Source organism: Agelaius tricolor, unplaced genomic scaffold (genome assembly GCF_023055355.1).
Source record: "Agelaius tricolor isolate 1412-34295 unplaced genomic scaffold, bAgeTri1.0.p SCAF_14, whole genome shotgun sequence".
Taxonomy (NCBI): domain Eukaryota; kingdom Metazoa; phylum Chordata; class Aves; order Passeriformes; family Icteridae; genus Agelaius; species Agelaius tricolor.
Window position 1 is genome coordinate 8,329,363 of NW_027269274.1, and position 14,432 is coordinate 8,343,794.

Below are 14,432 nucleotides of genomic sequence, written 5' to 3' on the forward strand. Positions count from 1 at the left end.
AAAGCTGCCTTCAGCCATGGAAGTTCTAACTCCAGATATCAAGTGTTTTAAAAAAAATCTTTCTGTGCTTGTTTTCATGAGGTCTACATCCCTTTTCTAGCTCACCCACAGCTCATTTCTTTAAACTTCATAGCAGTTGACATATGCATTATTTATTGAGAATGCTGAATCTGCACATTTCTGAACCTACATGTTTAAAGATGTACTCTGCTGCAAGTCCCCCACTTGGTTTGGCTTCTGAGACATTTGTAAATTCTCTTAATTTTGTTGCTTTCCAAAGTACCTGTTTTCTATGCTGAGCAAGTATCTGGATAATTACTCTTCCAGAGGCAAATCCATGGTGTAAGCATTGGTAGGGATCATTGCAGAGCTTTATTTTTCCTCCTAAGGATGCCTGTACTGCACAGTGTGATGCAGATTTACACAAAGGACCCTCACACTCCAGCTTGGTAGCACATGGACAGCCTGTGTGACCTTCTCTCCCAAGACTTGTTCCACTTTCTTGTTTTCCTTCTTTGCAGTCTCTTTCTGAGCACCATTTCTGAGTCACAACATTTTGACCACTGCCTTCATTCTATCAACAGCTTCAACCCTCCCTTTTTTCCAGTGGCTCTTCCAGTCCATCCTGACATCTGTCTCTGCTGTTTCCTCTGCTGCTGCCCTGGCCTTTGAGACAGGCATGGATTTCCCTGTCCTTCCCTTGCAAGCATCAATCTGCTCTGCACATCCTGCTCTCCAGCCTGGCAAGCTGTGCCACTCCTTTCCATCTGTACCATGGCCTTATGGTCCTCACAACAGCAGAAAAGCAAACCTCAGGTTTGTGTTTAAATAAACCAGAGCCAGGGGTGCTACAGGGGTGTGTCAAGCCATGCAGCCCCCCTGGATTTGGAGCAATCCTCACCCCCAGCACTGCAGAGCTGCCAGCTGGGGAGGAGAAGCCCAGGGCCTGCATCTGTGCAGCCTTGTGCTCAAGGCTTTAGTAAAGTTGGAAAAGAAAGCACTGATTCCTAGAAATGGGGCAGTTTTGTAGGAAAGGAAAGGTTTCAAGCAGTTTCCTGTCATGTTTTATTATTTTATAAAAATTAGCTCCTTTAAAGTGGTCTGTCTTTGACTAATTTAGAACTCTTTAAATGAGGGAAAAAAAACACTACTAATGCAGGCAATAATTTTAAAGGCTGTTAAAATTGAGTGTTTTAGTTGTCCAAAACTCTTTTCCTAATGTTGGGTGGGACTTTTAAAATTTTTTTAAAATTTGTTTCTCCATCTTAAACCAATTCAGGACTTGGAAAATCGTCAAGAACTCATAAATACTCACTGAATAGAGACTGTTTTCCCACAAAGATGTCTCTGCCAGGACTTGCAGGTCAAGGGCCCTGGAAGTGGGCTTCCAGTGCCTAGAAAGAGCAGTGTTAGCAGGTGTGCCTGTGGCTGGTGACATGCTGGCTTTTCAGGAGCAGCAGAGGGAGAGCTTCCTGCTAATGAGCTGTGGATATACAGGCAGAGCTTTCCATGGAATAACTTTGTAACAGGGACAATTGAGCAGTTAATCAAGAATAGCAAACAAGGGCTCCATGGAAGCCCAGTTTACAGAGAGGACAAAATTGCCCTATTTTTCATGTGGCTATCTCTGTATTATGGCTGATTTTCTTTATCACCCACTAACAGTCTCACTTGGAGAATGGTTATTAGTTTGGAATTTCTACAGTTAATCTGGTAGTTTAGAAGAAGCATTATCACAGCCTCCCATAGGAAGCCCCTGTCTCTGTAATGGACAGGGCACTTTGCAGCAAGTGAGGTCTTACCTGAGAGCACCATCCCTTTTCCCAGTTACTGGCTGGTCAGAGTCTCCTGGCCAGCTGGTCTTGCTGCCTGGAGCTGCTGATTCCCCTCCAGCCCTTCCTCCTGCCTGGCCACAGCCACAGCAGATCACAGCTTTTCCTGTCCTGCTGCACCCTGAGACCGTGGAAACCCACAGCTGCCAAGCTTTGATGTAGAAAAAATTAAAAGTAACAAGGGAAAGGATGAAGCTGCTGAAAGCATCTGGTTTTGCTGCATGAAGGCACAGGTCAGCCATGCTCTGCTTTTGCAGATGTGTGGGGAGCAGCCCTTCCTCTGCCAACATTTTGGCAGTCCCCCATCCTCAGGGGTTGCATGACTCTTTGCCAGCTTTTATGTGTTCATGCTGTAAGAACATGCATTGCTAATAGACCCTGGGTGCTGAGCAGCTCATGTGCAGACTGTTATCTTCCTTTCAACTGGAAGCTGAGCTCTGTTGCTCTGCTAACCAGCACAGCAGCTGAGTGAACACAACATAATGTCCATGAATTATTGCAGGCAACGCCCACGTCCTCCCTAGTGGTGTGTGGCAGGGTCATCTGCTCTTCACTGTTCTAGTCTACCTGGGAAATCTCTTTCACTGTCTATTTTTGTCTGGTATTTTCACTTTAAATCCAGTGCAGTGGCGACACGTTGGTTATTTGACCATAACTCAGTGTGTAAAACCAGCTGTAACCAGTTACATTGCTTTCTGCATGGCCTTGAGTGCTGAAGTAAAACTCACCTGACCTGAATGCTTGTTTCTCCAACAACACAAGCTCCAGGTCTTTTGGCTGAGACTTTCTGAGCATTTTGCAGCCCTGGTTCACTGGAGAGCAGCTTTAGTGGTGTAATCCCACAAATGCCTGTGATGCAGCCAGACTTTGGCAGTGGTGGGATGAGAGTGCCAGAGTGCCCATGAGCAGCCCAGTGTTCCCACAGTCCTGGAATGCATGGAGCTCATCAGAGCATCCTCTTGCTGCGCTGGGAGGCCAGAGGCATCACACCCTGGCTCTGGCTCATTAGTTCCTCATGGTGCTACAGATCTGTTCTTTGCAGTAAATTTTCTAATGCTCCTGTCATCCTGGGTATAAAGGTCTTGAAGAAACTTCTCTTACAAGTGATTTTGCATCACCTGATAGCTCTCACCATTAGAAGCTTCTCAATCTGAGATTTTATTTACATTGCAAAGCAGGGAGAGCTGCAGTCCCTACCCTAGAAAAATGTCAGTCTAATAATTTTAATTTTGAAGGTCCTATAAAATCCAGCTCCCACAACCTCCTTCCAGCTACTGCTGTTTTAAATATCCCTGACTGGAAATCTTGCCCCCAGTTTCAGAAGCAGCTGGCAGGGTTCAGGCATCTTTAACTCACACAGTGACCCCACCTGGGGATTTCTACTGCATCCTCACATTGGCACTGTTGTCATACACACTGTGGAAGTGTCCTGCTTCCTCCATCAGTGCCTGAGGAGCAGGGGATGGACCTAAGCAATGCAAGTGTGTGCCTGCATTTTTCTGCCCTGATGTGGGTGATATTGATTGGTCCATTAATGTAAATGTCTTGGCTGTTGTGTGTTGCTTTCCTTGCTTATTAATCAAAATCATGCAAAATGAGGGAAAAGCAATTTTTTAGGAAAAAAAATGAAATACCATCAACAGTGACTGATTACAGGCTGCTGGAATGTGATGGGGCTGTCTGCCACCCACCAGGCATGAGGCTCCCCACAATAACTGGGGAAAAAAATAAAATGCTTTATTTTGACAATTTTGGTCAATGTTTAGATGTTTTCTGTTCAAGCAGTGTTTTGATGGAAGGTTTGCCAAAACAAAATTTGTTTTGTTTGCATCTGACATATTTCAGTCAATTGTAAATGGGGTTTTTTTGGATGTGCAGGTTTTTGTTTTGCTTGGAAAAACAAATTAAAGGAAACAACTTTAATTTGTGGGCACCTTGAAGTTATTTTTGCTACTGCCATTTAGGGAGACCTCTCCGTAGCTAGCAGTGGATGCAAAACACTGAGACATAAACAAAACATTTGGGATGTGAATATTCCCACTGAACCAATTCACAGGTTGGAAATGGAGCTGGTGCTTAAGTGCCTTGGTGGATTGAGGGTTTAGCAGTAACAAATAGTACTAAGGAGCAAAAATGATCAATTAAAGATCTCCTAATGAATCAAAGTATCAGCCACTCTGAGTTGAGAAGGGCAGAAGCTGAAAGGCAGATTGGAGAAGGTGTGAAATCTCCCTGTTCAGTGTTTCTGACTGCATGGTAGCCACAGCTCTGTGCTGCTCGTATTTCTTGGTAAAACTGAATAGAAGGGAAATATGTGAGACACTGCTGCTGATCCTGTTTGTTTCTGTTATACAAACAGTGGGGAGAATCCAGATATTTATTTCTTTGCCATACACTGAATTTAAAAAAAAACAAAAAACAAACAAACAAAAAAAAAACCCCAAAAAACAAACCAAAAAAGGATGACTGAAAAAAATTACTCTCTTTTAAATTAATTGTTGTTATTTCAAACCTTGGGAATATTCATTTGTTTTGTGATACAGTTGATGGATTCTGCTGTGCAGGCTGGCAGTGTGTGAGAACATAATGCCTGTAGTAAAGGTGACTAACCCCTGAGAACATCCCCACCGATGCCAAGTGGCCCATATGCTGTCATAAACACTTTTTATTCTTTTTTTTTTTCCACACTGATCATAAGAGCCCATTTTGGGTAGAAGATCACATTAGGCTCATTCATTACCTGCTGTGCTGCTCTGTGCATCTGCACTGCAGCATCTCTGCTCTGAGCTTTGGACTCATCCCTGCGTGTTTTCTGATATTCCAAATCCTCTGTCACGGGTATACACAGATCTTCTCCTCTGTGTGTCCTGGAGCATTCTGCACCAGAGATAAAAATTATGCTTAAAGGTGGCCAAACTTCTGGGGAATATGGTTGTTGATAGCTGATGTTAGGTTTTATATGTATCATCAAGAGAAATTCCTGTAAATTGATACTTGTAGCAAAACTATCATTCCATGTAGCAGAAGAGAAGGAAACTGACTGCAGATGAACTGGCTCTATTCTTATGAATAAATTTAAAATCTAATGAGAACAACAGGTGTGAGACAGTAGTGAAATTTTACAGTATCCCTGCAAACTTTAATCTACACTTTTATTTTTCTTGAAGGTCTGTCCAAAAGCGAAATTTCAGGCCTAGGGCTACTGAAGACTGTCTTTAAAGTTGCTTTGTGATTTTGAGCAATACATCATGTGAGCAGTGATGTTCAGATGATACATTGCACTAATACATCACAGGAGCACTTTTGCTCTTATGATATATTAGTATAATACACTATCAGAACACTATCACTGATATATTACTCAAAAACACAGTTTCTGACCCTCAAGATTCACCCTCATCTCTAGTCTGAATACACTGAAAGCTGTGGATAATGATAAGAATAAGAAATCACATATTCGGTTTCTCTAGGGTAAAGCTGAGGAAAAAAATAGTGTGGTATTTGGAATATTTCATTAACTGAAACATCCTTGTGTTTTCATTTTATTCACTGAGCAAATGTTATTATGGATAGAAGCTAACACAATATAGGTGTGTTTGAATTTTCTTACAAATAGCCTAAGAAAACCTTTTTTGATTTCATATTTCATTATAGACTTAAGCCATGTTTTGAGAATGTTTCCATGAGGTGCAGGCGTTTCAGCTGATTTCTACCTCATCAAATTGAATCAGTTGCAAGCTATCTAAATTCTTTGCAAACCATTTGGTGCTGTTTCTGATTTTCAGTCATTTTTTTAAAAGGATTTAGGCACCATCTAAAAAGATCTGAAGGTGCATAAATGTGATCTATCACTCAGACTATTTGCTGCCTCTCCTCACTGAGGTGTTGGGTTTTTTTTCCCTGAAGAATTATTCTCAGTTATTGTTTTTCTTTACTAAAGAGTGAAAGACAAAGGGAAAAAGAAAAAACAATGCATTGCAATGTTGTTAGTAGCTGAACTTACTGCAGAAAAGTATTTTTCCCAGTAGAGTTTGGGTCTTGAGGACCTTCCTTTATGGTATGAACAGTGTCAGAAAAAAAATAAAAGGTAATAGTAATGACACAACACTAAGGTGCCAAGTCATATATTTGTGTTCTTGCCCATAATTTTGTTTGTATTCCTCAGATCTCATCAGCATTTTTGATGAAAACACATCACCATTCACCTCCTTCCCAAACTGGGTAACCCAAAGCTGCCTGTGCAGCTCAGTGCTCAGCTCTGCTACCCCGTGGGCAATTGCCCTGTGCCAGGAGAGGGACACAGTTCAGGCTCTGCCAAACTGGGCTTATAATCCTTGTGCCTCACAGGTTTTGGGCCACCTGGCACTCTGTCCCTGCAGGTGTGTCCCCAGCATGAGGCTTGTGCCCCACAGGTTTCAGTTTGTTGTGTTTGGGCTGCAGCCTCCAAGGGGGAAAGGAAGCATTAAAGTCTTTTTAACCTTGTGAGAGGCATTGTCCTCTTCTGCCAGCCCTTCTGCCCACGTGCTGTCCATGGCATGGCAGCTGTTCTGTCCCCAGAAGGGAGCCTTGAGCCGAGGCTGCCCACACGAGCTCTCCCCCACATCCCATCTCCAGCACCTTCCTATTTCCCTCTGTTCCAAAGCCACAACACTCAGCTCCAAGGGACATTGTTATTTCAAAGCTGTGGCTAAATATGTCTCTGACTGACAACTATGAATAATTCCACAGAGCCCCTAAACTTCCAGGCATTTCACTCTGAAGCTCATATAATACACCAGGGCTGCTCTCTCATGTTTTTCATTTTTTATATTCTCCAAAGAGTTGAGATACAGTTATGGAACAGGTTAATGTATTTTCCTCTGAATATAATGCTGTGGGAGCCTGTGCACAGTTACTTGTGTGTGTTGAGAATAATGCTGACAGTTCAGAAAAGAAAGTCATGAACTTGATAATCGCCATTATTTTGTTTCACGTTTTCAGCATGTTCATGTCCATGTGCTGCCAAGGAGGGCTGGAGACTTCAGCAGGAATGATGATGTCTACGAGGAGGTAAGATTTACACTCCATGTCTTCTTCAGAGTTGGTTTTGCTGTTAGTAAACTGCTTTAGTGGTCCAGCCCCTCCCATGGATGTAGGGATGGGATCTCTGCATTTTTATTGCTTGCAAAGATCCTGTGACAGCACCAAAATCTATACTGGGATTTCTTTGTGAGCTCCCTCTCTGTGGGAGGATACAATTGACACCTTTGGGACTTCAGTCTGTCACTGCACACAGGGTGCATCTCTACAAATAATTGTGGTCTCTTATTTTGAGGGCACAGGGAAAAAGGGTGACCACATGGTCTACCTGGCATGCAGGGAGGGTGTCCTACACCAGCTGCTCACCTGGGGTGCCAAACCTCCCCCTTCCAGCCAGAGAAAACACAGGCAGCTTGTTACAGCTCAATCACAAACTGCCTTCTGGCCTGATTTTTGTAGGGCTCTGCTCAGCCCTGGACAAATCACATTGTAGCCCCAAAGGTGGAAACTAAAGAGCAACTCTGCATATAAATGGAATATCTGCATGTGTGGAGACTGTGCAGCAGAGCTCGGTTCATGAGCTGTTCCAGTGTGACTGAATCACTGGCTTTTGTTTAAGTGAACAATTGTACTGGCATTAACAAAAAGTTTTCTCCAGTTTGACAGCTGTCATAATGATTCTATGAAAAAATCTCACTATTGTTAAATGTATGGCTTGTTCTTCGTGGGTTTGGTAAGATCCTCTTTCTGAAACATGACATCTCCTTCTCTTCCTGAAAGTAATTAATATAAACTTGTTCAGTGCTACTGCAATACCATCTGCTTGAAAGAGACATCGTGACATTTTCCGCTTTGGTATTTTTTTCTTTGTGATATCTACATGATGACAAGTCCCCACTCACAAAAAAAATTGGTGGAGTGTTTTAAAGTTTTTCAATTACTTAAATATGCAAAAATGAAGAAGAAAGCATATTAGTGACAGGTTATATGAAGTGTAGTGCCTGAAAACTCCACTAGTAAGGGTAAAAGCCTAATGAGACTGCTGAGCAAGGAGATCCAATGGAAGTAAATGATGGCAATCTTTGCTGGCGTGGTGGTTAAAAGCAGTTGAATGAGACAAAAGTTAGCAGAGTTAAAGGGTTGTCAGGCACTGGAAGAGGCTGTTCAGGGAAGTGGTGGAGTCACCATCCCTGGAGTTATTTAAAGGATGTGAAGACGGGGCTCTCAGGGCCCTGCATTACCGATGGGCTTGGCAGTGCTGGCTTGATGGTTGGATCCAGTGAGCTTGCAGGTGTTTTCCCCCTAAATGATTGTATGGTTCTGTGATCTTTTCCTTTTCACATGTGTTAAGGGGTTTCAGATGCTGCATCAACCCATCAAATCTCTTTCCATTTCTGTCATATTTACAATTTCATTTGCTTCTTTTTTAACACAATTACTTCTCCCTTGTTATAGCTAAACAGAAACAGGCAAAACTCTGATAAAGTAGACTATATATTTAGTGTTGTTAAATGCAAAAGGGTGGCAAATTGGGGAAGAATTTCTTTTTTATTTTGTCATTTCCAATTACAGCAATTGTAGGTGTTGCTTTTAGCAAACAGGAACCATAAATATTTAGACATAGATGTGATAATGCATCTTTTAGCAGAAGAATGTATAGCCTCAGAGTCTAACTAGCTATTCTTGAACACTACAGAGCTAACACACTTTTGTACAGACTGTAGCTGAAGAAAGATTTAATTTTTTTTAGGATGACAGGGAAACAAAAACACATTTGCTGCTATAAAAAGTTTGGTACCGAGTTCTATCACTGTCTGGATTGAGGATGGAGAGACTTAAGAAATTTGCTATCACAGGTGAATAAAGCTATTTTGAAAAATGAAAAAGGGACAAATTATTGAAAATACAGCTGACTTTGGAAATAATTTGGAGCTTATGTCAGTACAGCAAAAACATTTTTATATAATGCATCTCTGTGTGATGTCAGTAAGTCATATCCTTTTGACAAGAAGATACTTTAAAAGATTTAGGAAGATATGTAGATCACGGTGGGGCAACAGGCTGGAATTCGACAAGGGATAAAGTACCATTAGGTGAGATGTGGGTGCTGGAGAGAGCTTTAAATCTATTTTTCATGGAATTTGTACTTTAAAAATCCAAAACCCGTTCATAAACACTTCATTTCCATGTATTTGAGTGATAGATGGAGCTCTAGTTTAGGCAGCAAAGACCACCTTCTAAAATCATCCCATTGGCCTTTTCCTTGTAAAATGTGACATGGAGGCTGATCAAACACTCTGTGCAATTGTAAAGCACACTGAAGATAAATTGTGCATATTGCGGTGCCTGGGTTAGCCACCACAGCTAAAGGTTTAACAGCAATTGGGAGCAATTTTCACAGGCTCTAGGTCTCAGCTCTGGCTCAACATGTCTTTTGCAAACCCTTTTCTATCTGTAAGTGCCTTTGAGCTCTCCAAGCTCTGCAGTTGTCATCTGTATATGCTCAGCAGATTGCTGATAAATCCCGCTGCTCTTAGTGTCTGACAGTGAAAGGAATGCCCAGATGCTGAGCCATCACTCCTAGGAGCCTTCTAGAACTGAGACAGCCAGAAAGTGCTTGCAGTCTCTGACTGTGTGCTTAGTTTCTCCCATTCAGTCTTGCAGTGACCACTCACCTGATGGAAAAGGCAGAAGAAAGCACATCAGGTTGTTCCCTGCTTAGGCTGTTTATTGGGCTCTGAGATCTTCTGGCTTTTGGCTCTGAAGCTCTGACACAGCCCTGTCTAATGCAATTTTTTAGTGTAAAGAGTATAATTAAGGGAAGGGTGTTTCTTAGCACTTGTATTTTAATCAGGTATCTGATGGACACAACTGTCTGCTGATTTCTGGATATATTTTTAGATCTGTGGTAGTGGAAAATTATTTGTAGAAGGAATAAAACAGGGTCTGACACTTATTTCACAGCACCTTCTCTAAGGCACTCCTTGGTAGAATGTGTCACAACATTTTAGGTTTTTTTACTTCAGTGCATATGAAAGAAGTCACTGTGTGATTTTTCCAAGATACAAAGAGAATCACTAATAGTAAAAAACCATCTGCATTTAATATTTTAGATGTATTTCCTCTACATCTTTGCAGGGCTATTTCTTGGAAGGGTATTTCCTGGGAAGTGTTAGTTATCCACTCTCTGGGCTCACTGTAGTGGAAAGCTAAAGCTATAGTTTATCAGTTCTTACATTTCTCTGCAATTATTTGAAGCCTAATCCTGCAAGTGTGCACATGCCAAAGTTAAATTGGTCTTACAGGATTTTTTATAGGATCAGGCTCTTCATCTTTTGCTATTGCTAGATTACTTTTCTCATCTTCATCTTGAGTAGTTCTTATTCATTGATGCTTTATTTCTTGGACAGCAGAACAATAGCAGCTAAATATTAGGAAAACCTGCTCTTAGAATAACTCTTCATACCTCTGTATTTTCTGTTTGGTTTGAAAGAGATTATATTTCACATTTATTAATCAAGGAACTTAAAAGCCTCTAATGAAGTAGTTGCTTGCTTTGAAGTAGATGAGTTCTTTGCTATTATAAGGGCATGTCACAGTGACTGATAAGAATTTGGTATGAAAGAACATCTTTACTGCAGAGCAGCCCCCAGTGTTGTTGCAGTCAGCACAAGTACTGCAGTTGTTGGAGGTCATCGTGTCCAAGACATTCAAGAACATTATCCTGAAAAGCCTTGGCACTTCCAGGCATCTGTGGGCAGCCCTCATTCAGTGGGTGTTTGAAAAGTCCATAGCACAGCCTGTCCCTGGTCTCCACTGAGTGGTTAGCCATTACTGCAATATAAATAACATTCATCATCCTTTAGGCTGGCAGGTAATAGCTGTACTGGGCCAGAGACGATGGGGCTCTCTCAGAAAGGAAGACTCAATCAAAACTCTGCACTCCTGTTATGAGTGCTGACCTCAATAAATTAATTTTGAGGCTGACAGACTCAGATGGGTAAGGGCAGCCTGGCCTCTCAGTGAAACCCTGAGCATCCCTGGCATGCTGAGGTGAGTTTTGTGGTGCACACCCCTGTTCCTCCCCAAATTCTGTGTTTCCCTTGGTGCCTGCAGCCTCCTGTAACAGATGCAGCTGCCACAGCAATGCACATCCAGGGCTGTGCACACAGGGCAAAGGGTGCTAGCCCCTCACCAGCCTTGCTCTTGTGCCCTCCTTGTTTCACTGCCTGTCTGCAATTCCCATCCAGAACTGGGAGAGCACTGAAAGACTGGAGAGCACTGAAAAAGGGGAAAAGTGTGAGAGAGAGAGGTTAACCCAAACCCCTGTGTCTCCATCCTCCTCTGCCTGCCAGACCTGCATCATGGATCTCTTCTAATGAACCTGAGTGAAACTTCCTACTGCGAGTTCTTCAGTAATTTATGAAATTTTGTAAAAAGCCAGCAAAAGAATTTGCTTCATGCTATCCTCCTTCCCCTCTGGCATTCAGGCAAGCAGTGAGAGACTCACTTAGGAAAAGATACTTTGACTCAGTGATCTCATTCAGCATGTTATGCTAAATCATTTCAGCACGAATACCTATTAGTAATCATTTCCAGTTCCAGGAAGGATGAAGGAGGCATTTTGGCATATGAGTCAAGAACCTGCTGGGCTGTTTCTTCAGGCTGGCAAAACAGGGGAACTGTGGTGAATTCAGAAGTTTAGTCAAACAAGCCTGAAGTTTAATTCTCCCTGAATGGCTTTGACTGTGACATGCCATCACTCCGAGCTGCAGACAGCATCCTGCCTGCTGCTGGGCACTGAGCCTGGCACAGGGCTGGAAACCTGCACAGCCGCACTGAGCTGCTTAAAGGGCTTAAAGGTAAGGAATGAAGTAAAAAGATAAATAAGCCCTCATCCAGGTCTGTGAGACAAAATGGAAAGATGCCAAACAGCTCCTGTGAGCATCAGATTGAACTATTCATGAAAATTAATGGCATGCAGAGCTAATAGGCTGTTCCTTGGCCTCAGAATGATATTGTACCTTATGGGAACATATTGTAGCCTGCTGGGAGATCAGTCTGCTGTGTCTGAACTCCCTTGGGGCCAGACCCTGCTCTCTCTGTACCCTGCTTGGTTAAACCCTAGAAAAGGACAGAAGCAGCACAGAATCTCAGTAGTTTTATGGGGTGTTTTTTAAAGCTCTAGTTTCCCAGGTACAAGTTTATTTCCTAATCTCCTGATGCAGCAGCAAATAAATTCTCCCCAGTAGGCTTCAGATTTTACCCTGGTCTTGCCAATGCTGCTTTTTCTGACTACAAGCATCAGAGGAGGTTCTCCTAGCCAAGGAGCATAAGCTCTTCCCAGCTGATTCCTGAGTCTTGTGATATTTTAGTGATTCCAGCAGGGCAGGGCACATGAACTGTGTGTGAATATTTCCAGCTGGGAGTATTGCAATAGAACCTAGAACTGTGCCAATAATTGTGGTTTTGATCTAGTAGATGGATGGACAAAAAAATCATTTTTAGCTAACCTGAAACAATGTTTTTTTCCCATCAAATGAATTTCCTTTTGTTTTAAACAGGATAATTTATTTTCTGGACCATAATACTTTGTCTGATTAGGATTGGAAATCCCCTGGGTAATGCTGGCATGCCCTGCAAGCCTATTCCATGTCCTCAACCTACATGAGGCAAAACTGACAAATTTGTCAGTAAGGCCCAGTATCAATACTGGAAGACATCCTATGGTCACATTTATCTCCCTTGGTGAAACCCCCACTGTTTGTGGCATTTTCTGCCCTTTCCAGCCCTGTCAGGTATTTCTTAATTTGACACCTGAAATCTCTGAGACCTTCCTCTATGCTGTCCGTGTTGCTGCACTTACTTTAAGATAGCAGGATATCATAATCTGATCTGATTAAGTGCCATTTCATTCTTTTCTCTAGATCCTATGGAAGATCTTCTATAGGATCTAGAGAAATGGAAAGAACTCAGCTATAGAAAGGAATTAGAAGTGGTAGAAGGTTTCCCATGAAGGCAGCCATCCCTCATGATCACACACGTGCCCTTTACACCTAGGCTTTGTCTGGAAGGCAACGTGCATTTGGCATTTTACCTACCATGGATCAGCCTCATTGCCCTCTACTCTGGCTGTCTCTCTGCATTCCATCACTGCTCTTGATGCTTCTTACCCTTTCCTGCCTCAGGGCTTTTACAATCCTTGTCCTTCCAGGTTAAAAGACATTGGCTGCCAGGATCCACTTACATTTCATCTATAATATAGTAGATGCAAATTTTTGTGACCATTGCAAAGGATCTGTTGGCTCCTTGTGTAGGATGTTTGTTGTGTTTAGCTCATGGAGTATTTGCTCTGCTGCGTCCTTGATGGTGCTTCATTGGCAAGTGACTTTGTGACAAAAAACCTCCAACCAAGGACAACTTGCTGATAAGAAGATTAAAGTGAACATGGTCTCTGAGGTCCGATCATGCTGTCAGTGCTTAGACTTGCTCAGCTGCTTCCTGTGTATTCCCAGCCCTGAGGTAAAACTGTCTTCAGATCTCTGCTTATCCTTGGAGGCAGTGTAGCTTGAACTCATTCTGGTGGGGAGAACATCCCCATTGGTATCCTAGGTACTCATCTTTTTGGAATTGATGATATGGAAAGCAAACAAACATATCAGGGAGCTGCCATTTTCTAAAGAGAGATTTTTTCTTTGCCGAATTAAAATGCTGCCTTAAACTTCAAATGAAATGCTCCCCTGTTCTCTTTAAGGTTCAGGATATTGGAGGAGGTAGTTGGTAAGCACAAACCAAATCACACCAAAATCCAGTGCAGACCTGGCAAGGGATTAAGCCAGAAGAGAAGAGAAGCTGATGGTAAAATGAGGATAGAATGAGAATGGATTTAATCTTTTGTTGCAGTGGTTTTGCCAGGAAAGCAATGCAAAGTAACCAGAGATCTGTTGCAATACTGGGGGCAAAGAAAGTGTTATTTCAGTTTGAGAAAGGAAATTTTAATAATACATTGCAGCAGAGTGAGAATTTAGTTTAACAGAGTGTTAGCATAATTGTGCACAATTTGGTTTTATTTAAATACATTAAGCACCATTGTTTCTTTTCCGTGTTAAGGATTGACTTTGGTGCTAGTTTGCAGCAGTTTTCCTTAATTGCTTTAATCCTTGGCCTTAAGAAAATGAATACTTTAAATTCACACTTGTTAAGTACACTGCTAATGAAGAACAGGCTTTAGCAATCTTTGGTGGGCCCAAACTATATGTTGAAAAAAAAAAAAGAGAAAGCAAAGAGAGAAAAAAAAAGAGAGAGGGAGAAGCTAATCACCAACCATTCTGTTAATGCTTATTTTAATCATCCTGCCTGCCCTTGCTGGCAGACAGAGCCATTTGGCTGCAGAGGCAGGAGGCAGCCATCGCCTCAAATGGCACTGATGTTGAGAATTGGGCCCAGGAGGACAATCTGACTTGTCAGTTTATATAGACATAAAGCTTCATTGTTGTGCACAGACACAACTAGCTTTTTAAAAGCCTATTTCCCTCCTGATGATGTGAGAATCTGCTCCCCTCTCTCCTACTGTTTTCCAGC

General features: G+C 42.2%; 1 protein-coding gene across 2 annotated transcripts in view; it reads left to right on the forward strand.

Annotated features, from left to right (window-relative positions):
* FHIT (fragile histidine triad diadenosine triphosphatase) overlaps window positions 1-14,432 on the forward strand; it is a 457,578-nt gene that overhangs the window by 368,770 nt on the left and 74,376 nt on the right. For both annotated transcript variants that reach the window (XM_071439471.1, XM_071439470.1), the window contains exon 5: window positions 6,813-6,881. In XM_071439471.1, the coding sequence (XP_071295572.1) occupies window positions 6,813-6,881 (69 nt within the window). The remainder of the gene's footprint in view (window positions 1-6,812; window positions 6,882-14,432) is intronic.